General features: G+C 35.9%; 1 protein-coding gene across 2 annotated transcripts in view; it reads left to right on the top strand.

The window, feature by feature from the left end:
• The first annotated feature begins 3,164 nt into the window (after nt 1-3,164).
• The window catches only part of LOC106869970 (thymocyte selection-associated high mobility group box protein TOX), a 142,401-nt gene continuing 120,294 nt past the window's right edge, over nt 3,165-25,271 (top strand). Inside the window, exon 1 of one of the 2 annotated variants that reach the window (XM_089338223.1) lies at nt 3,165-4,507. In XM_089338223.1, the coding sequence (XP_089194349.1) occupies nt 4,454-4,507 (54 nt within the window). In that variant the 5' untranslated portion in view covers nt 3,165-4,453. The remainder of the gene's footprint in view (nt 4,508-25,271) is intronic. The other variant, XM_089338224.1, reaches the window with a different exon arrangement.

The following is a 25,271-nucleotide window of genomic DNA, read 5'->3' as shown; positions in this document are numbered from 1 at the left end:
TCACGGCAGCCAATCAATTCGTTAATTGATAGTTTAATTACCTCATTCCGGGGCTGCTTTGTTTTCTTGCCGCACAGGTGACCCTGTTGTGGGGTTCAACGATGTACATGCATACAAGCAGAACGTTGGTCTCTGTGTCTGCACACACGTGTGTGTGTGTATGTATGTATGTATGTGCGTGTATGCGTGTGTTCCGTTCACAACAACAACAACAATAGCTCTTTCCGATCGTCTAAGCTTGATCCTGCACGCGGACATAATACCACATGAACACTGTTCGCTTTCTTGACTTCTCCCTGTGTGTGTGTGTGTGTGTGTGTGTGTGTGTGTGTGTGTGTGTGCGTATCGTTTCTCTTTCACTTATTTTAGTCATTAGACTGCGTCCATGCTGGGACACCGTCTTGGAGAAATTTTAGTCGACTGAATGGGCTCCTTGGTACTTGAGTCTATCGGTCTCATTTGCTGAACCGCTTGGTTACGGAGACGTAAACACACCAACACTGGTTGTCAAGTGGTGGCGGGGGACAAACACGCACGCACGCACACACACACACTATATATATATATACTGATTGACCGTTGACTGAACACTATTCAATTTTTTTTCTCCGTGTTTTTCTCCTTGTCTCCGTATTCTTTCTGTTGAAGAGCGTAGCTCGAAACGTCGAAGACTTTCCGTATTCCCGAGCGTCATACTAATATATCCTTTTGTTATTTACACCACCTGTCCTCGTCTGTTGTTATTATTTGTATATTCTCCCATATATATATATATATATATATATATATATATATATATATATATATATATATATATATATATATATTTATGCGCGCGCTCACACGATGGGCTTCTTTCAGTTTCCGTCTACCGAATCTACTTACAAGGCTTTTGATCGATCCGAGGCTATAGTAGAAAACACTTGTCGAAGGTGGCACGCTGGGGGGGGGGGACTGAACCCGGGACCACATAGCTACTACGCCTGCGCATACATGCAACCATTCGCGGATGCATGCACACACACACACACACACACACACACGCGAGCGCCTATGTGTATTTGTTGCAAATACCCTTGAAAAAGCCATGATCACACATCTGTACAATTCTCACTGGTATAAATTGAGGTTGAAGGGGTTTTGTATGTATGTGTGCGCGTACACTCATACATACATTCACACAAACGCACACACGCGCGCTTGTATGTGTGTGTGTGATGTCCAGATTTTTACTGAAATACTCTTTTACTTGTTTCAGTCTATTGACTGTGGCCATGTTGGAGCACCGCCTTTAGTCGAGCAAATCAACCCCAGGACTTATTCTTTAGAAGCCTAGTACTTATGCTATCGATCTTTTTTGCCGAACCGCTAAGTTACGGGGATATAAACACACCAGCATCGGTTGTCAAGCGATGTTGGGGGGGGGGGGGGACAAACACACACATACAAACATATACACACACATACATATACATATATATATATAGATTGCCAAGTATATATATATATATATATATATATATATATATATATATATATACACGACAAGTGTTTTCTACTATAGCCTCGGATCGATCAAAAGCCTTGTAAGTAGATTCGGTAGACGGAAACTGAAAGAAGCCCATCGTGTGAGCGCGCGCATATATATACATATATACGACGGGCTTCTTTCAGTTTCCGTCTTCCAAATCCACTCACAAGGCTTTGGTCTGCCCGAGGCTATAGTAGAAGACACTTGCCCAAGTTGCCACGCAGTGGGACTGAACCCGGGACCATGTGGTTGGTAAGCTAGCTACTTACCACACAGCCATTTATTTTTATTTGAATATTTATTTTTCCTTCTTTATGTTTTTTACGTTGTGCACTAAATATCATTATACAGTGTTTATAATGGAAAAATTATAAATTCAAAATAAAGTATATTTGTTTTTAAATAGAAGAAATTAAAATGTTTATATATGAATTATGAACTTTTTGTTTATGAATTTTTAATGCATTTCGTCTTTCTCTTAATTGGACACCCCGAGCACTTGCGCATTTAAGCGATGATATATACTTTATTACTTTCAGATTTATGTAGACATGTAAATATAATCTGTATATAATGCAGTTGTAAATACGGAGACTATAAAGTGACTATATATATATATATATATATATATTTGCACATGTACGCACACACGCACACACTTGCATAAATATAAACTCTTTCTCTCTCTCTCTCTCTCTATATATATATATATATATATATTTATTTATTTATATATATATATATATATATATTTTTTTTTGCACATGTACGCACACACGCACACACTTGCATAAATATAAACTCTCACGTGCTGCTGGTTTTTATTTTCACATTCGCTTCCAATTGCTTCTTTTCAAATGATGATAATAAAACTGATAAACTGTTTAGTAAAGAGAAAGTAGGAGGGGGAGACTGGTGGGGTGGGGGTGGTGCATGCAGTCTTGTCAAAGGGGGTAAGAGGAGGAGGAGGAGGACTGCTCCACCTCATTCTGCGGTGGTGGGGGGGACTGTGCAGTGAAACAGAGTGTGAGAGAGAAAGAGAGGGGGGTAGAGACTACAACAAATGGTGACTTTACTTAGCTCCTCCCCTTTTTTACTGTTCCTTCCTACCCCTCAACTATCTCTTTGTTATATCTCTCTGCTTCTACTTCTATTCTTCTTTGACCCTTCCTCTCTACCTTCATCCCTCCAACTCCAGTCTTACTTTCTTGACCATTCCACTCCCATTATCATCATCATCATCTCTCTCTCTCTTCCTCCTCTCCCTTCTTTTTAAATCACGCCTTTTCTCTTTCATTTTCGTTTATTTATTCCTTTTTCTTTCACAATGTTCTCTATATAATAATTCTATAATTCCTTTCATCTTTCATCGATTCGTCATTCTTTCTCTTCATGCGCTCTTTCCCCCCCTTCTCTCTCTCTCTCCGCCTTACTCTCTTTCCCTCTTTTTTACAGTTTGTGTATGTGCGGGTTTGTATGTCTTTTTATTAATTTAAGTCATTTTTGAATCGAAATAAAATTTGCAAAACCCTACCCCCTACATCACACCCTCCCACTTACTGTCACTACACCCCCCCCCCCTCTGTGTGTGCGCGCGCGTGTATATATATATATATATATACTCCAGTGATAGCAATAGGCTGGCGGAGCACCTTCCCCCCCTTCGTCCTCCTACCACCTGTGTGGTCTTGGGTTTGTTCCGTAGTTGTCTCTTTGTACCAACTGTACCCCCTCCCCACGTTGTCCCTCTATCATCTGTCATTCCCTCCTACTCGCCCCTCCTCTACTGTCAGGCAATCAGGCAGTCACTCTTCTATTACTTTATATACCTGCTTTTATCTCTTCCTTCTCTCTCTTTTTTTCTTCTTCCCTTCCAAGATCTCTTTTCATACCATCTCTCTCTCTCCCTCTCGCTCCTCTTACTCCTCCTCTTCCTCCATACTTACCTGTCTTTTCATATCTTTGATCTCTCCTTTGTCTTTCTCCCTGAAATCACCACAGAAAGAAAGAAAGAAAGACAGAAAGAGTGAGTGACTCTATTGCCCCCCCCCCCGTACACACACACACATATTTCCCTTCTCCCTACCTCCCTTACATTTCTTCATCGTCTTGTCACTCCTCCCCCTCTCTGCGTCTGCATCTAATACTCCGCCGCTGTTGCTGGGACTTATTATCGTGCTTGTATCGTTGCCGAATGTTCACAACTATTTTACCGGCGGAAGAAAACGAAAAAAAAAAAAACAACAGCCAGCAAACGTAACAACAACCACCACAAGGATAAAATAACGACATGCTTCCCTGTGAGAAGCTATTACAGCAATTCTTATTGTTCTCAGAGTGGTAGTATTATTATTGTTTTACTACTATCACTAAATCAACTTTTACTACCGATACCTCTCGCCTGAAAAAGCCTTATCAGCCAAAACTAAAATCCAGCTCTCCGATACTTTTTTTTACACATTTCGGATCCATTCTTTCTCTCTTTTCTTTCATTCTTTCTTTCTCTCCTTACCTGTCCTCCCCTCCTGTTCTTCAATATCTATCTATATTTCTTCTCTCTAGCAATCATCTTTAAAATTGAATTAATTAATAACCGGATATATAGATATATATATATAAAAAAAAAAGATTTTAACAGCTCCTTAATTGGGTTTATATATATATACCCCGACCAGTGTGTATATATTTTCAAGGAAACGATTTTATTTATATATATAAATTGTATATTCTGTGTACATATATAAACACTATATATATATATATATATATATATGCGCTTATAAGTTTCTATACTCATCACAATTTGGAAAGGATTATCAAAGCTCGTTTTCAACATCGTAAAATCATCGTTATTGTTGTCGGCAACAGTTTTTGTTGTTGATATATATTCCATTGGAAACACACAAACAAGCCGGTGGTTCTATGTACGTTGATGGACAACATTGGGAGATGAAGTTTTCTACGCTTGTTGATCAGGTATTTTTTTATTTATTTATTTATTTGTATGAGAAGTGTGTATGTTGATAAGCTACTGTGTATATTTTTGTTTATACAGCCGTTTCTTTTTTACCCAGCTTTCTTTTTTTTTTTCATATTTTAAGCAACAAATCAGTTAGTCATTTAACATTCACACACACACACACACACACACACACACACACACATACATACATATATATATAACCTTTCTCGCCAGTTCTCTACATATACGCACACGTTGATATGTAAACAAAAACTATAACCAAACAAAGGTTTCGCTTATCGTTTGTTTGTTTGTCTACAGGTAAAAATGATGGTTAATTTTCGAATGCACTCTTGGAGTGTACTTTCTTTCAGGTATGATATTCACTTCCGAATGCCTGGGAGTGCGTATGTTAGCATTTGAATTAAATGCAACTTTGAACACTTGAGATAGATAGATAGATAGCCTATCTATCTTTTGGTTATTCACGAACACGGCCATAACCCCTCTCCTTCACATATACACAAACTTGGATGCACACACACACACACACATATATATATATATAGAAAGAGATAGATAGATAGATAGATAGATAGATAGACGTAGAACAAACACGTAAGTAGTTCCACATAGCTGTGTCCTTTCTCTCTCCATTCCGTTAGGCAGTTTTGGGCCAACCTGTCTCTTTTCCTCAAAGACTTCTCCATTTCTTATAACTGGACATCTGTGTTTGAGAGAGCCTACTTACGCAGGTGTCTTATTTTCTCCATGTTTAAGATTTTCATCAATAGTTTTATTTTGTGTGAACCAAGAATGATTTTAATACGCGTTGTTAATCACAAAAAGAAACACTGACACTATGAGATTTTATGTAGTCGTGCGACCTGCTAGAAATAGCAACTCAAATCACCCCTACTGTCTAAATAAAGGAAGAATTCAACGGATGTGTGTGCGGTGGGATTATCCCGATCGGAACACCTTTGATTGTAAATGTGTTTGTTGTGTTGAGTAAATACTGACCGAGGGCTAAATCAACAAACTACTTCAATCAAGATATATACACGCTTTGTTTAAACGCGCGCGCACGGGTGTGTAAATAAATCAGAGCCACGAAGAAAAATTTTGCAAGGCGGAACGCGGTTGTCTTCGGGGCCCCACCTAAGAAGAGGGTGGGATCTTCCCTCTCCCCACCCCACACCCCGCCTCGTCAGAAATTTACCGGTGCCCCAGACCTTATGGATCGGTTGGAAAGCCACCCATCTAAGAGACCATCTATATATAAAGATGCGTGCAATGTAAACGACAGAATAACAACAAAGGCACATTTCAATACAATACAATCTTTCGAAAATAAACAGATTTAGCAACACATGTTCAACGGTGTGTGTGTATACATTATATATACGTTCTGTCATACCGGCCATGACGAAGGGAAATAGCCCTGAAACTCGAGTCGCCTTTATATATATATATTTATATTTATATATTTGATCCTTTATATTGAACACTCAATATTTCATCTACATTCAATACTTTCTTTCATGGTGCCATCCATTTTTATTTTATTTTATTTTATATTGTATATTCCATATTCTATACCCCACATTAGTTCTGCAGGAATATAAATAAAACATAAAAAACAGACAGTGTTGGAACTCTTTTAAGCAAAATAATATATTCCTCTATACACAATCATACAAAAAAAACCCACCTTTTTTGTATTTATTTTTACTCGCATATATATATATATATATATATATATATATATGGGAGAATATACAAAAAATAACAACAGACGAGGACAGGTGGTGTAAATAACAAAAGTATATATTAGTATGACGCTCGGGAATACGGAAAGTCTTTGACGTTTCGAGCTACGCTCTTCAACAGAAAGAATACGGAGACAAGGAGAAAAACACGGAGAAAAAAAATTGAATAGTGTTCAGTCAACGGTCAATCATAATAATGGGTATATATATATATATACTCTTCGAAACGCCTGCGTTAGAATTGGGGTAGCTGATGAAGGAAAATGTTCTCTATGTGGCCTGTGTGTTTTCTGTACTCTAGTTATTATTATCTTTTTTGTCTACGTTTTGTTTGCAATGTCCTGTACCCAGATATGCACCTATATATACAGATAGACGTAGATATGCACATACCTGTACGTATATATGCATATACTCATTTATTATTTGTTTTATATATATATATATATATATATATATATATATATATATATATATATATATATAGGTGTAAAATATATGTAGATAACTTCCGCGTGTATCTTCTAGTCGTGGACCAATTTGGTCAGCTTGTTACTCTAAAATTAACCGTCATGTCTACAGTTCGTCTCCAGTGGACGGTGGATTTTCGGTTAATATATAGATCCGTACGGTGCACTTCAACTACTACACTATTTTTTTTACAATTTTTCCACCGGGTGCGGATCTATATAAAAACCGGATTTTCTGTTTCAAGTAAACAAATTGAGAGAAAATATTTCATTACTTTCTTCTTAAATCGATAAATTTTCCTAAGTTTTATTTTCTTGCTCTATATCGTGTTTTCTAATATTTCCATCACCACCAATAGCAGCAACAACGAGGGCTGCTCTTTTAATCTATTAGAATTAAATAGCCAAATAATAATAATAGCCCTTCACTGGTCACCCAACCGTTTAACGTGCTCGCTCGGCTTGCCAGAAATAGCTAACAAAAATTAGTTCTCAAATCACACTTTTTAAACTTCTGAAAACGGGAAGGACACATTGCAATCCGAGATATACAAGTTTCTAGATGGTCATAATTGGGACGCTTTAACAATAGGCCTGCTCCTTCACTGCTAACTTAGATGTTAAAGAACAACGTTAAGAGATTGTCTCTACATGTTTGTTCTGGCCAGCCTGCTAGAAATAACTGTTAAATCCCTGTCTTTTTAAAAGAGGAAGAAACACATTCACCAACTTAGTCATATATATTTGAAAGATAGGAAGGCTATATTTGTAACACTTGGTCATACGGCTGGCGTGAGACTAAAAACATCAACTAAGCTAAAGGTGGTTTCTCTGCTCTCTCTCTCTCTCTCTCTCTCTCCATAAAACCCGACACCCACTTCGTCATCTTAGATCTTTGTCGTCTGTGAATATACATCTGTTTATTTATTGTTTTAAACTTATAGACAAACACACACTAACGCATACTTTTATTTCGAATAAAAAACCCTACTGCAGTACCAACCGTTTGAAGTTCCCCGACTTACTTCAGGGCTAGATATTACATTTACCACTGAGGAGACGTCGCTATTAACACGTTACTTACATCAATAATTACATTAAGTATACTCTGCATTTAAATGTTGTATGTAGGGTATATTTTGTACAGCTGGTTAACCTTTTTTTACGCTTTGGATTAAGTGCGTATGTGTGTAAATATATATATGCGCACACACATATCTGGATTCTTTAACACAATCCATTAATATCGGATATTACAGAGTTTGCTTTGTGTGTGTGTGTGTGTGTAAAAACTTCAGTTTACCATGTTGCATATTTTGCCAGCTGTTAAAGTATTACTCCTCCTACTACTACTACTATCACTCACAAATGGAGGACAGTTGGCTGGTTGGCTGGTTGGTGTGACAAACAACAAGCACATGCAGACCTTTGTGTGTGTGTGTGTGTGTGTGTGTGCATGTGTATGATAAGCCACTGTGTTTTACTCAAACTATTATGGGATTAATAAATAGTTGATTGCTATGTAGTCATGGAGGGGTTTGTCGCTTCTGGAGTGCTACTTCATATTCTAGCAGTAAATGTAAAAGTAAAAAAAATAAAAAAAATCAAATAATAATAATAATAATAATCCTTTCTACAATAGACTCAAAGGTCTGAAATTGTGTGTGGTGGTGGGAGTGGGGGGGGCTAGTTGATTATATTGATCCCAAATGCTTAACTGGTACTTATTTTATCAACTCCAAAAGGCAAATTCATCTTTGACAGAATTTGAACTCAGAATGTAAAAACAGACAAAATGCTACTAATCATTTTGCTTGGCATTACTAATGATTCTGCCAGCTCATCACCCTGACAATTATTCTTTCCACGATAGGCACAAAGTCTGAAATTTTGAGTGAGAAGGCTAATCAAGTACATTGACCCAAAATGCGCAACTGGTACTTTTATTTTGTTGACCCTGAAAGGATGAAAGACAGTCAACCTCAACAATATCTGAATTCAGAAAGTAAAGAACCAGAAGAAATTGTTCTTGACCATTTTGTCCAGTGCTGATAAAAATTAAGAAAGAATCCTGTTTTCTGCCACCCATTCCTAAATGTCCAACAACTACAGTTAGAAGCTAGTTAAGCAGTGATGAATTAATATCCGTAATGCTATTGACCCAGAATGGGTCATGTATTGACCTAAAGATACAGTCTTCAGCAACCCATGATAGTTTCATTAAAAATTAAACAGATACTGAATTGTGTATCTGTATGTATGCTGAAGTTCAATGTCTTTTTTAAGTAAAGACACAGGTGACATAAATGGTACGAGGTAGATCTAGGTTGTCTTTAATAACTTTAGCTGGTGGCAGATAATGAACATGTTCATTATTTCATTGATGTTGGTATGAATATTCAGCGACAACTATATTAATAATTAATATAGTGTTACACACTTATTTCAGCATTTAAAAATAATCATAGATTTCTTACATGCTGCATCCTTTTTGATGTTAAACGGTAATGTAAGCTATTCAATAGAGACGGCTTATAATTTAAATACTGGAATTGATTCTCTTGAAGTGTGTACCTTGGCATGGCCACAGTTCAATAACTGAAATAAATAAAATAGTTTCAAGTTTGAGACCAGAACTTTAAAGAGAAGAGTGGATGAAACTGTGTTGTTCATGCCTTTCTTGATAACATTATCAATATCAACCGTATTGAAATTTGGTTGCCAATTCAATCAAGAGTAATACTGCTGATTTATCTACAAGGCTGGCAATTTCTTTGAAGGCTGGGGGTTTACTCAATACAATCAAGCCCCTTACTTGGCTGATACTTTATTTTATTGACCCACAGAGGGATAAAAGGTAAATTTGACCCCAACAGAATTTGAACTAGAACATAAAGAACTAAAAGAAATACTGCAAGGTATTTTTTCCCAACACTTGTGATGCTACCAATCAAATAATAATGATGGTGATAATGATTTCAAATTTGGTTCGAAGGCCAATAATTTCGAGGAAGTGGGTAAGTCGATTACATTGACCCCAGTACTCAACTGGTACTTATTTTATCAACCCCCGAAAGGCTGAATGGCAAAGTTGACTTCGGCAGAATTTGACAAACAAAATGCAATTAAGTATTTTGCTTGGCATGCTAACAATTCTGCCAACTTGTCATCTTAATAATAAATAATAATAATAATCCTTTCTACTACAGGCACAAGGCCTAAAATTTTGGGTGAGGGGACCAGTTGATTACATTGACCCCAGTGTTTCACTGGTACTTAATTTATCAACCCCAAAAGGATGAAAGGCAAAGTTAACCTTGATGGGTTTTGAACTCAGTATGTAAAGACAGAATAATAATGATAATAATAATAATGCCTTCAACAAAGTCACATAATACCTTCTTTATCTATTTTGTACTTTATAATGATTTTGTCGTTTAGCATTTTGCATCTTAGAGAAATGTCCTAAGGTTAAAACTGATCAAAATATTCCAATCTTGACAGTCCTGTCTTTTTGTGTATTCTCAACAAAAATTATTCAGTATGCCTTTTATTTCTAAACGGTGGGATTAGTCATTCCATCTGTAACAAACCATTCTTATAACGTATATGTAGGATCACATTGTCTAATGTAATTTTTCCTAACTGCGAAATTAAATTTCATGGCCATTCCAACGATTTTGTTAAATATCTACCAGAAAATAGAATTGGCATTTTCTGTGAGTCACAATGCATCAATATTCTTGGTATATCTCAACAGAAAATAATTTCAAATATGACATTCCTCAACAAAAGATAGATTAGTATATTAAACTTCTTTCCATAGTTAAGAGTAAAGGAAGTTTTTGGAGTGGATATATTTGATTTCTGCAGTGAAGGGGGTTAGTTAATTAAGATGGTATGTGTGATTTGAGAGAGATTTAGCTCCTCTTTGATGTAGGTCAAGCAACCACATCTTGTCTCCCGTTTAATGACATGCCTCTTTCCCATCACATTATTAACCCAATACAATATAGTTAGGAAAATAGGTAGATAGTTATAGGTAGGTAGTCCGTCCCACTAGTGGTACGTTGTAAAGTAGAAATATTTGATACTGCTACAGACACTTACAGTTTTCTTTAACTGGCCTTCCTGTTTTTTGCAGTCATATTTATAGGTGGGGGGCATATTTATGGAAAAATTCTAGTTGGCTGCATTTGTTTTCTATCTCTTTTCACTCAGATTCCAAATACTATTGAGGTCAGTTTTGTCTTTCATTCTTCCAAAGATTGTAAAATACAAGAGATGACTATCACAACCAAAGTAGGAAAGGCATGATTTACACAACATCTCATTTCCAAGTACCCTTAATGTTTTCAAGGAACAAATTTACAACATCAACTTAGCTCTGTTTGAGGATGTGGTTTCTAGTTCATTGTTGGTGTCTCAGGGGAAGGCGGCATGGATGAGATGTCTTCCTGGGTTTCATCTCTCTTGGAACAAATATTTTTGTTTGATGTGTATAAACAAACAAACAAACAAGCATATTGTTTTAATGTAGATCCCCAGATTAAATGTCTTTAGAGTATTTTGTCCAGTTCCTGGGGTAGACAAAATGAGTACCTCTCATACACTGATATCATTTGCTATTTCTCTGATCTTGTAACAATATAAAAATAATCACTATTAATCACTATTATGACCTCTTCATAGTTCATTGGTTCTGGTTGTACTTCTAAACAGAAACATCTTGGGGTTGGCTGCTCCGTTAAATGGAGAGTAATATTTCTATTATAGGTAACGAGACAGCTTTTTGTGCATTTTACACTTGTTGCTCCCACCCTGAAATTAATCCAGATTGTTGTTTTTAGTTCAGACTCTGTGTTCTCCATTATTACACTGAAATTTGCACAGAGGAGAACCTTCCCCTCAAAGTCTAATGTGACAGCACCAACATTGAGGCTCACATTAGCAATTCGTCTAATTTCAAGTCCCTGTATTTGTTCTGTTTTCTGGATTTTATTTGTTGGTATTATGACAGCTAACATATTTTAGTTTCCCTTAATGTTTGATAACAATATCTGGTCTACTCGTGGCAGTTGTTAACGCAGTATTAACAGATCTATCATGAAGATTAGTGTGTGATCCATGATCAGTCATTTGTTTTAAGGTATGACAGTATAATATCAGATATGCTTCATATATTATACATCATCTATAATTGCTTCATATATCACCCATTACAAATATGTAAAAGTGATTTTACATCAATTTCAGTATTACCCTGTGGCCTAAACCCAACACTGCAATGATTGATCAAATAGTTTAATATTATTCCTAAAGGGTTTATTTTGGATCATATCTTGATTATTGTCTGTTATTTTGAAAGTGTTTCATGCTTGTACACATGGACTGAGGATTTGGAGAAAAATTTTTGTTACTGTTTTTAAAATGTTAGGAATCAGAAGGATACGATAGAAAGTTGGGCAACATGCTTTGCAATATTTAGTGTTCTGAGTTCAAATCCTACCAAAGCTGGCTCCCTTTGTTCTTTCCTCTTTCAGGAGTTGGTAAAATAATTACCACTCAAGTCGATTAGAACGATTGTACCCTCCTTCCAAAAACTTACCGTTGTACCTCTTTCTGAAATAATCGCTGACATAAAGACCATCCTTAATGAACATTTCCACATGATGTTCATCGGTTTTAATTCTTGGTGGTAACTAGAAAAAAAAAACCAGTAAAACATGAGCTACATGAAGATACCAATACCCTCTGCCTAACTTCTAGTGGGGTTGATAACATAAGTGTAAAATATGGGACCAGACTAACTAAACATACATACACACAGACAGTATCTAGATATATATCAACATACTTTCAGAATGCAAGCATACAACCAGCACAAGCATGTACTATGTTTTTGTACTGATTATATGTATGTTTGTGAGTGTGTATGTGTGTGCATGAATATGTATGTATTTACAAATACATGTATGTACATGCATATATCATCATTTAGTGTTCATCTTCCATATTGGCAGGATCCAAGAGTCATGTATGTATGAATGTTTACATCTGTATATTTACATTTATACATATAAAAGTGTATGTGTGCGTGCATGTGTGTGTGTATATATATATGTGTGTGTGTGTAAAAGTGTACAGATATTGTATTTATATATATAAACATGTAAAAGTATATTTATATATATATATATATATATATATATATGTATCTCCAGATTGTGTATAGTTGGTCTGGTCCCTGTAATCTATTGTAAAACAAAAGGACTAAGAAGCAGACGTGGAGTGCACCAGAAAAACCTCCTAAATTTAACACTTTATCCCATATTCAATTGACTTTTCTTAATGAAGTTAGACAGGTGGTGATGGCTTTTTCATGTAGCTCGTGTCTTTTTTCCTATATAAAATATGTATATTATGTGTGTTATATGCATAGTGTGTGTGTAAAATATGTTATTTCACTATTTGAGGAAATAGCTTTCTATACATACATACAATTATTATGGACTCTGCGCACTTCTAACATAGGTGGTGTGTCTTGTGCACTTTTTGTTGTCACTTATACAGAAATACTACAAAGTGATAGAGAAATCTAATTGCCACCATTCCTAGGAAATAGGTAACTTGTGTGAGCTTTTATTCTTTTCTTCATTGCTTAATTTCCTCCAGCTCTTGTTAATTAAAGTAAATATCATATGGTCAATTGAACCGTTTAACTTTTTTTTGTTACCATATTTCAGCTGAAATATGCAACCTTTGCCTCTGTGAATTTTGAAAATGAAGAATTTAGTAAAATAATTTCACTACTATTAAGCTGGTGTTTAGAACAAAAATTAGCATGGAATTTTGATTAGTTTTAATTTAGATCATTGTAAAAGTAGAAATTTATGTCCTAGAGGAAAGAGCAGTCTCAAGCAGGCTTGTAATAAAAGGGTTAAACCACTCACAAAAAAACTTAGGAATTTGTGCTCATGTTAAAAATCATTAGGTATGTATAAGATGAGGGATTGGTAGAATGAGTGGACAAAGCAGTTTATGGTCTTTAGTTTAGTCATTTAATGGTCCTGAGTTCAAGTCCTACCTATGTCAGCTTTGTATATTATCTTTGGACTGAGGCCAATGTAAGTAACTATTAATCTGGTGCTAGTATTAATTGACAAAGTCAGCTTAGCAAACAGGAACATTAATTCCACGTGGTGTTTAATTATGGTCTTTTCACATTCACAATCTCCTTTCAGATTCTTCTGGGATCAACCATGGTTTTGGTTTGACACCCTTTTGAGGTTAATAAATAAAAAAGAAAACTGATACAAGATAAATTAGTAAGGTATATTTAAAAGATTGAGGAAGTCTTCTCAAAATCTTTGGCCTTATATGTGTATATGATTATCTGGCAACTATAGGCTTAGCATAACACTTTAGCAGTCAGGTTACTCTGTCAAATGTAATGATTATTCATTCATATCTTGAATTAATCTTGCATTATCTTATGGTTTTGAGATTTCAATGATGTGATTGTTTATTTTTTGAAATGACACTGTAAGGTAGGTGTGAGAGGCCAGATCTAGTCAATGTGAACATAAAATAGATAGAATATTTTAACTGGATATGGCTGGGTGAAATGCTAAAGGATTAAGATATTTTCTACACATGCCAATTCTTTGTATGTGTGTGCGTGAGTGGATGGAAGTTGCTACAGTTGGTGTTTCATTTCTCCCACCCCAACCTCAAACAAACAGACATTCGGACCCTCCTCTTAAAAGCGTTACAACTTTTGTATTTTTCTTTGCATGTTCTGTAGGTATTGAATAACTATAGGCCATTTAGGTCTTTTCAGAAATGACTATAAGAAATGTGTATGTGCATGTGTTTGTGTATGTGTGTGTGTTCTATAGTTGGAAGATGTGAGAAATTAATAGAGAAATTTAATTGCTTTCTGAAAGATATTGAAGAACTTCCATTTTCAGTTACTAATGTACAGTTTTAGAAAACATTGAGCATTCACCCTTATAAAATAAGAATAGTGTGCATGTGTGTCTGTATTTCAAGTTTTTAAATTTAACCTATCAACATTTAAACTGTTATATCCTGCCAAAATATTTTGCCTGTTTTATGTTCAAATCAGATGCAGCATCTTACACCAATCCTACAATGTCAGTCTAAAATTAAACAATCACATCGTTGAAATTTCAAAGCTACATGTTAACACATGATTAATTCAAAACAATGTGAATAAATAAGCATTACATTTTTGTCAGAGTAATCTGAATGCTAAAGGGTTAAAACAGCCACAACCAGTCCAAATATTTGTTTTATGTTCACCCCCAGCTAGTTTCAGCTCTCGGTGGCACGTTAGAAAATCATTCGAGCGAAGTCATTGCCAGTACTGCTGGACTGGCTCCCGTGCAGGTGGCACGCAAAATACACCTTTTTGAGCATGGCCATTGACAGTACCGTGTGACTGGCCCTCGTGCCAGTGGCACGTAAAATCACCCACTACACTCTCAGAGTGGTTGGCATTAGGAAGGGCATCCAGCTGTAGAAACTCTGCCAGATCAGATTGGAGCCTGGTGCAACCTTCTGGCTTGCCAGTCCTCAGTCAAATCGTCCAACCCATACTAGCATGGAAAGCGGACGTTAAATGATGATGATGATGATGACATCTGCCTCATAATGTCATTCTGAAAATAAACAATCACATTATCGAAATCCCAAAGCTAATGAGACAATGCCCGAATAATTTAAAACTATATGAATAAATAAGCATTACATATGTTAGAGTAATCTGATTGCTGAAGGGTTTAAGTGGTTGCATCATGATTTAGATGTAATAACTGTTGTTATTTATGAAAATTTTATCAATCTCTCCTATTTTCAGCCTTAACAGTATTCTGTGTAACTCTGCGGTACCCTGGTGATTCTGTCAAGTTTTGATAGTGTTCAGAATCCAGGTCTCTTACAAGCAGCATATATTATTATCTAATTAGGACACAATTAAAGTCACTAGTAGATCATTAGTTAAAGTGCATAGCCTGCTGATTAGGCTGTTGAATTCAGAATTTAAAGGAAGTTGTGGTTTGGTTCCCAGAAAGAGTAGCATATTGTGTCCCTGGACAAGGCTCTTCATTTCATGTCAATCCAATCCACTCAGCTGAAAATTAATCCTGCACCATAAAAGATGTCAAGACTTGCTGAATATGACACACTGGATGACAATGAACACATCATCATCGTCATCATTTAATGTCTGTTTCCATGTTGGCATGGGTTGGATGGTTTGACAGGAGCTGGCAAGTTAGAAGACTATGCCAAGCTCTGCTGTTTGCTTTGGTTTAGCTGGATGGCCTTCCTAATGCCAACCATTCTACAGTGTGTACTGGGTGCTTTTTATGTGGCACCAGCAGCAGTGAGGTTACCAAAGAACTTAGAAAGTAAGACTCCACTCTTGACGTGGGGAGTAATATTGAGGAAGGTGGTTTTTGTGCCAAGCGATGAGTAGTAGAGGGAGAGAAATAGGTGTCTTGCAGTAAAGGAGATACATGGCTACTTCAGCAAGAAAGAGAGAGAGAGAAGATGGTAAAGATGATTTTTGAATAGGGCAGAGGTGGAGGTGTGACGGGGGGTGAGGGTTACATAAAATCATCACAGCAACCTCCGAGTTGTCAAAAGGCATCTATTTTCTTTTTTTTTTTTTAACCTCAGTTTCCAATACTGTTTATATTGACTGAGATGTCCATCTCTGAAGGAATTAGTAAATGAAAAAGTCATTATTTTTTTCCTTACCCTATCAGCCATGTTAAAAAGGGAAGCTGCAACATCTTAGTCACTATCTACTTTAATTACATTTTACTGAAAATATCCATTTTATTATTGTTTCCGTAACCAATAGCAACAAAACCATTTTCTTGGGTATTGCTATTTTTCAATAAAGCATTTTGACTCATGCTGAAAACCATATTTCTAGATTTAATTCATTATGGAGATAGGATTGTTCAAAGAACACATTTGTGTATATTCAATTCAAATGTGAAGCAACCATTGGTGATTTTTCTCTCTATCTATTTATACTCTATCCATCTAATATCCAAAATTGCATATATGTAATATATATGTTTGTGTGTTTGTCTATTTCTGAAGAAAAGAGAGAAAACGAAGTAGTAGAGCTGGTGTTGTTATTTGTCATAGATACACACACATGCACACACACAAGTACATGTGATTATATAGTTTTCTATGCATATTTATGTATATTGCCTATGGATATACGTACATGGTCAAACAGATGTGTACACTCCTGTGAATGCTGAGTGTACAATATAGTAGTATTTATATTTGCAGTTCTTGAAAGGATTACACATAGTCATGTGCGTGTGTGTAGATAGATAAGTAGATATTTATGCGTGTGTATGTATACAGGCACAGGTGTGGTTGTATGACTAAGCAGTTTACTCCTCAACATGGTTTTGGGTTCAGTCCATCTGTGTCTTCAACTATGGCCCCAAGCTGACCAGAAGTTTGGATTTAGCCCCTCGTGTGTGTGTGTGTGTGTGAGAGAGAGAGAGAGTGTGTGTATATATGTTTGTGTTTCTTTGTCTTAGCATTGCATGATATTCTGTAAACGAGTGTCACTGTCATACAAGCGGTGTATTTCAGTTCCAATATTTTGTGAGAACCTCTAATCATAGAGAAATGTTACTTTGCTTAAAAACAGGTTTGGGCATCCGACAGTAGAAAATCTGCGTCATAACACTCCACCTGACCCCAGCAAACATATGTGTGTATATGTAGGTATGTGTACATGTACACACACAGATATAAATATATATAAATGTATAGATATGCTTGTGTATGTATTCAAATAACTGAGGAATAAGAGATCACTTGCTTGAAAACCAGTTAAATTTTAGAGACAGGAAGGTCTGTTGGCTATAAAACTGTTGCAAAAATGTATTTGTTCAACCCATGCTAGCATGGAAAAATGGGTGTAAAAATGAACAAGAAACCAGCCTTCGATGCCATGGCCTGAGCAAGATGACTGTCCAGTGACTGAAGCAAGTATTATATCTGTGTGTGTGTGTGTGTGTGTGTGTTTGAGTGTCTGCATGTATATGTAATAGAGCTTATGTATTTACTTGAAATCGATGCAACACTCCAGTTTGGTTCCCCACACCTATGCATTCTTTGTTTTGCTTGAATTTATGCACTAGGGTCAGAAATGATGAGTATTGGCTGCAGTGAATCATCAGCTTCAAAGAAATACATTTTGTGTGTGTGTGTGGTTTTATATTGTAATATAGTGGTTCTAAAAAATGTGGGTTACAAATTTTATGGCATCTTACTAACTAGTTTTTAAAATTTTTTTTCTTAAGCTGATGACTAGAACAACTATACCGACATAGTTCTTCTTATAGCTAGGGTACCGACATAGATCTTTTTATAGCTAGGGTACTGTCATAGTTCTTTCTATAGTTAGGGTACCAATATATTTCTCTCTATAGCTAGGGTATTGATGTAGTTCTTCCATGAGTCATATGTAGTGTATCTTTACTTCAGGTACCTCAGTTATCGCCAAATTATCATAACAGTTATACCATGTTATACTAGTATGCATGCATACCAAAATAGCTATATTAGCATGATACCTATGTATCATACTAGTAACACTTTTTGTCATCTGAACTTTATAAGGCAGTTTATGTCTACAAGAATTGTAGTATCCATACAGACGAAATGCAATCAGCACCCAATTCATGGATCTTTTATTCAGTAGATATTCTACTATTGTATATTTATTGTGCCGTTGCTGCAAGATGGAATGGAAGGAATATGTCACCATCATACGTACACACAAAATCATACATGTGCATGATGCACACATAAAACACAAACTCACAGACACACAAACAGGTGTGTACATTGTATTAAATACACACACACATATATATATATATTTAAGAGGAAGGTTGCAAAGATTTTTTTTTTATTTTGTTGATGTTTTCTTCATGTAATAAAGGATCTATTCTGTTATAGTCACAGAGCTATTGCCACTTGGCAATGATTTAGTGACTAACTATGGGTGTATTTTTCTCTTCTTTACTATAACCATTTTTTAAGTGCAATTTTCTTGGGTAGGAAATAGGTTCTTCTATTAGATTCTTTTTGGTTATTTTATTTAGTAATTTTGGTATACTACTCATTGCTTTTTGTTTTGTTTTGTTTTGTTTTTTTTACCATCAGAAAAGCTTATTATTAATGGGAGCTGTTTTGAAGTGAAGTTTTTCTTTTCTTTTTTTGAATGTAGTTATCTATATTTTGGCAAAACCATTCTCAAATGGATTTTTTTTTTTAAAAGGTACTTTTCTATATTTCAGTGGAAATGATTTTTATTTTTGCTGAGGCTGTATATTCTTTGATCTTCTATATTTCTAACTTCTCTATTTTCCCTTTAGTTTAACATAATCTTTTTTTTTTTTCCTTTTTTTCTACTGCGCAGTGTAATTTTGTATTCCCTAATAGAAGTACTTATACAATGACTTGTTGTGGGTTGCTGTTTTGGTAATGTTGGAGTGAAGCAGGGGTAGAGTTCTGTTCTCATTATTTTCCAAATATTCAAACTGTCCTTGTGTAGTTTGTGAGGTGACCACCTCCTTCTACACCTAACTTCAGATACTTGATGTAGCTTAATTATGGAGACGTGATCTTTTCTGACTGTGCAATGATATCTACAGCTCCAAACCTGAACACACTGTGTATGTGTGTATGCACGTGCACACACACACACACACACACACACACACACACACACACACACACACGTTGTCATCATCATCACCATCATATGTCTGTTGTCCATGCTGGCATGGATCAGACAGTGTGACCGGAGCTGGCAGACCAGCAGGACTGCACCAGACTCCAGTCTGATATGGCATGGATCTACAGTTGGATGCCCTTCTTAACACCTTACACATACACCTGGTTTCTTTAATGATGTATGTTGGTGACTTACCACATAGTCCCTTTCCTTTCTACTATAAGCACAAGGCCTGAAATTTTGATGGGAATGGAGGAGTTAGTCCATTACATTGAACCCGGTATTCAACTGGTGCTTATTTCATTGACTCTGAAAAGGATGAAAGCCAAAGTCAGTCTCAGCAGAATTTCAACTCAAAGCATAAAGATGGATGAGATTTTGTCAGGTGTACTAACGATTCTGCTAGCTTGCTACCTTAACTTACCATATAATGTTAATGTAATAATATAAATTGAACCATAGACAGTATGCAAACACATGTGCATGCATGCGCACACACACACTGCATTAATCTTTTAGCGTTCAGATTACTCTATCAAGTGTAATGCCCATTTATTTACATTGTATTGAATTAATCCATGCATTATCTTGAGATTTTGATGACATTATTGTATATTTTTAGAATAACATTGGCAGATAGGTGTGAAAGGCCAGATCTGGCCAGTTTGAACCTAAAACAGATAGATTGTTTGGGCCACATATTGCTAGTTTCAGGTATTAAAGAGTTAACCTGAATTCCTTTCTTGCAAATTGTGATGCCTCAGTGATTGTCAAGCAAGAATGATTGCTGTGGTAATCATACTCAAGCTGCAAGAGAGGAATTAATTCAGTTTAAATAAATTTATATCCTACAACTTGTATTGAGTACTGCACTCTTAATCATTGTTTGGCCTTACTATGTGCATGCACACAAGCTCATATATATTTTACCATAGGCATTTTGAATCTATTCAGTTTCAGTGAGACCATGAAGCATAAAATAGCTGTCTGTGTAACCATCCGTAGCTCTATAATCCCATCCATTGCACTGCTTTATGACTTTCTTCTCTTCATCTCATCATCATCTCCAACCAATACATTCAGCACACTTTCTCTTTATATTTATAGACACTCACATACTTTTGACTATAGTTATATTGAGTTTCTTTCTCATGCGGCAATCCTCTCATGCATACATCCCCATATGTAAACTCAAAGCTTGTCATGCATTATAAAAATGTTGCTACACATGTAGAGTACAGGGTATAAGTTGATTACATCGAGCCCAGTGCTGCTCAGCTGGTACTTATTTTATCAACCTCAGAAGGATGAAAGGCAAAGTTGACCTTGGCAGAATTTGAACTTGGAACAGCAATACTGATGAAATGTTGCTAAGCTTTTTGTCAGGTGTGCTAACAATCCTGCCAGCTCACCACAACAGTAATATCGACCAGCTTGTATTTGTTGTGTGTAGTAGGTAATAGCTGTGGACCTACACCTTTGGTTGGTGACAAGATGTAGGTCCACAGCTGATGGTGAACCAGTCTGAAATACATGCCACCCTGGGGAAACAGATGTAAACCATTGATGAAAATGATGAACATTAATGTCACCATAGAGCTCAATATCTTAAGTTGGTCTGTAGAATTAGTTTATGAAGGAATTTCTTTTGAAAGAGTTAGGGAAGTAAAAGAATTAATAGATTTTAGACTGCAATTTTGTGGTTGTCATGGATCTATATTTTAGAGAGAAAAGAGGATAGTAAGCTGCTCCATTAATCTTTACAAAAGACATTAATAACATTAGTTATGTGAATTGGCTTCGATTGAGAATGAAAATTGACTTGTAGATTTTCTAAAGGCTTACCATCATCTTTCTGGTGAAATATATTGGCTTTGCCTGTCAGAGTTTCCTTCCTGCTTTTGATTGCTTCACATTGCAAAACATCTCACTCTCTACCTCTCACATTGTTGTCTTGGACATGTTAGACAGCCTGTATTTTATCAAGCTCCTTATTGCACTTTTACATATTGGCATCTTAGAGAAGTCAGCCCCAGTGAGAGTTGAACTTGACAACAAAAGTATAATACTTTGAAACATATCTGGAGTTGTCACTGTGCTAAACAAGGTTCACGCTCACTCTCCACTAGTTTCCATTTAAAGTTTTAGAGTTTTCTCCCTTGCTTTTCTTGCAAAGAAACTGTCATTAACACTAAGGACTTTACTGCTCTTTAAAACAGTTACAAATGTGCTCGACTTACTATATTATGTTGTCTCCATTTTAACTGTATACCATTCATTTTGAAATTCTATATTTTGGTCATTACTATCATCCACTGGGTTGCTGTTAGCTGCCCAACTGATAGTTATAAATGTTTCTAAATATTCCACTAATTTAATTTTATTGTAGCCCTTATTTTTAATGAGAGTCTTTCAGTTGACTTTCAAACAATCAAGAATTTAATGAGAGAAAAACTTAAATGCTTTTTTTTTTTTTAATTGCTGTATTCAGCTAATGTTAGAAGCACAACTCAACATATTCAGTGGGGAAGCCTCTATGTGGTTAGTTGCCTGTTATGCTAGAAATAGTGGCCAAACCTCAACTCCTACCCTACTGTATAAGAAGTAAAGGAAGAGCTCATTGCACATTGTAGTGTTAGATACACAATGTTTGGAAAAACAACTAAAAGATGAACTCTTGTAATCATGGGTCTGCTCACTCAGCTCTGGGTGAGTTACTAAACATCAATATTCATTTAACAATGTGATTTCAGTTAAAATGTTTATTTGAAATGTAAAGTTTAACAGAGGTAGTTTCAGGTGGATTGATGAATTAATATCATTAGGACCAGAAGCATCTCAGATGGGCTGGGAATGGAAAAGGCTAAGTAAGAACCTGCACAGGAGACCTCTGGCGTTCTTGGCTCCTGAACAATACCCTACTCAATGCTATTGGGGCAGAGATGGCTATCTGCAAATTCAAGCCCCGTGAGCCATTTCCTCTGCCATCCTCCAGGGCAACATATTTTCATTTTGTCTGCTGGGACCATGAGACGGGTCTGAATTAAAGGAAATTGTACATTTCACTCCTTAATGTAAAGTTACTCCTTATAAATTGCTCTTTTTCTTTAATAACCCTGTAACCATTTTCACAGAGACACATGATATCTCACTGGGTTAAAGTCATTATTATCAAGTTGATTTGGAAGTATACCATTTCCTTGATGACCTTTCCCCTTCAAGCACTATTTACATGTACTAGCCCTTTGATCATGTTTTATTTTGCTGTTAATAGCATTACTATGATTACTACTGTCTCAAACTACATCCCAACTATTTTTCCATTCTCCCCATCTGTCAGTCACCTTTCACTGTTTGATGTCTCTACTACTAAAACACCTATTCACACACTCACTTCTACAATTTATCTTTCCTGCAATGTTCTCTCTCATTATGTACAACCTGCAGCTGTTGACACTGTTGGTGAGTGAGGGTGAGTCAACAAACAGGATTGCTTTGCTGGCTAAGTTAAAGAACATTAGACTTCTAGCTCCTTCCTCTAATGGCTGCAGAATATTTAGGTAGGAGAAGGAGGATGAGAATATTCTGATATGAAATAACTCAAACATAATGATATTGGCGTCACTTAGAAGGACGTCGTTAATGGTTAACTCTGGTTGCTGTTGTTGTAAAATGAAGAGAGAACATGAATGACCTTGAATAGTTGCTCTCTTACCTGTCATGTATCCAAAATGTCTCTAAGATGTGTTGTCTTAGAAACAAAATGTTTTTTTTTTAATATTTATATCTACCTTAGATTTTCATTGCACTGATCTCAGATTGCTTTCAGGTGTTTTATTGCTGGTTATGTCTATAGAATTAGACCAGGCTACACTAGGAACCTTCATTTCTTAACTAAGGAGTAATAAATATTCTCCTCCACTAGGTTACCAACTCATATACATGTAAATGTCTGTAGAGGCCATAGGGTCTAGTAAAACCAGAACTGGGCCCTAAATTCAGTGGTGTTGATCGAAGGAATGTTGATATTGCGATCATTATTACTGTGTAGCCCGTTTTCCATGCTATCATGGGTTTAAATGGTTTAACAAGAACTAGCAAGCCAGAGCACTGCATTAAGCCCTATTGTCTGTTTCAGCATTATCTCTACAGCTGGATGCCCTTCCTAATATCAATCACTTTACAGAGTGGAGTGTTTTTGATGTAGCAGCTGCAGAGTCACCAAATAATTTGCAAGATAAAGTCCCTTCAACTGGGAAGGGGGAGTAGTATTGAGGGAAGTGGTTTTGTGTCAGTATTCAGTCTATCACTAGTAACATTCCAACAATTACTGGTACCTTATTTCATTAAGTAGGCATTGAGATGCGATGCAGGACTAATTATAGATATCTAATTTATCACATATCATCATCATCATCATCATCATAAGCTAGTAGGCTAATATTTTATCAATTTAGTTATCTTGTCTCCTTATTAGTGTCAAGATGCCAGGTTACTTCTGATTCAAAAGTCTTTGATGAATTTAAAATGTTAATTAAGAGGCACATTATGAATGCTTTTACTTCACTCAGGTAGTTGCACACAAACAAATAATAATAAATAAAAAAAGAAATGATGCCACACATCCCTTCCTTTCATATCACAGTTACTTAAGTGAAGAAACTAATTTGAGCTTCAGCATCCCTACCGGAATTGATAAGAGTCAACATATTTATGTTTAACAATATACACATATATATTTATATGCATGCTTGTATTTGTGTGCATATGCATTTGTACGTGTGTGTGTGTGCATACTCATTTTTATTGGATTTTAAATCCAAAATCACATGACATACTTTCTTGTTTAATTAGATCAATGAGGAAACATGTTACAAAAGTAGATTCTTATTAGATTGAGGAGTTGGCAAGACGTCGGTGTGGGTTGCCTGGTGAAGAACCTAAATTCCAGAGAAGATCTTTAATTAGTATTGTGTCTTCTAAACATTCTGATTTGAATGCATCCAGTCTGTTTAATTAATATTGATTGTCAAAGCCAGGATTCTACAAGTGAATGCCCCATGTGATAGGTTTCTTCTCCCCCCCCCCCCCCCACCTACATTCCAAAGATTCCTTACAGTCTTTTTAGATGTATATATGATGGCATTTGTTCTGGAGACAGCATGTAAATTGAACAGTTTCAAAAAGAAGAATGTGTGGTTCTTTATTCTATGGTCTCTTTTCTGTAGTTCTTCATATCTTAAAACTAAATCATTGCTTGTCTGTTATTCCCTTTTAATTCATTATTGCTAAACCATTGTAAGAATTTTGTAGAAAGTGCACCTTATCTCTATCAAAACACACACACATATTGTATGTGTTTTACATGTGTATGTGAGAGATATTGAAATGATGATCTTAGGTTTGGTTGGCATGTTTAATGTTTTATCTTTTACTTGTTTCAGTCATTGGACTGTGGCCATGCTGGAGCACTGCCTTGAAGGTTTTAGTCAATCAAATTACTCCCAGTGCTTATTTTTAAGTCTGGTGCTCAGTCCATTGATTTCTTTTGTGGAACTGTTAAGTTACAAGAACCAACACTTGTCAGAGTGGAGGAAGAGAGCAAACATACACACACACACTCACACACACAAAAGGCTTCCATGCAGTTTCTGTCTACCAAATTCATTTTTGAGACATTGATTGATCAGCCCAGGACTATAGTAGAAGACACTTGCCC

Source organism: Octopus bimaculoides, chromosome 20, assembly GCF_046866305.1.
Source record: "Octopus bimaculoides isolate indiv1 chromosome 20, ASM4686630v1, whole genome shotgun sequence".
Taxonomy (NCBI): domain Eukaryota; kingdom Metazoa; phylum Mollusca; class Cephalopoda; order Octopoda; family Octopodidae; genus Octopus; species Octopus bimaculoides.
This window is presented reverse-complemented; position numbering and strand designations above follow the sequence as displayed.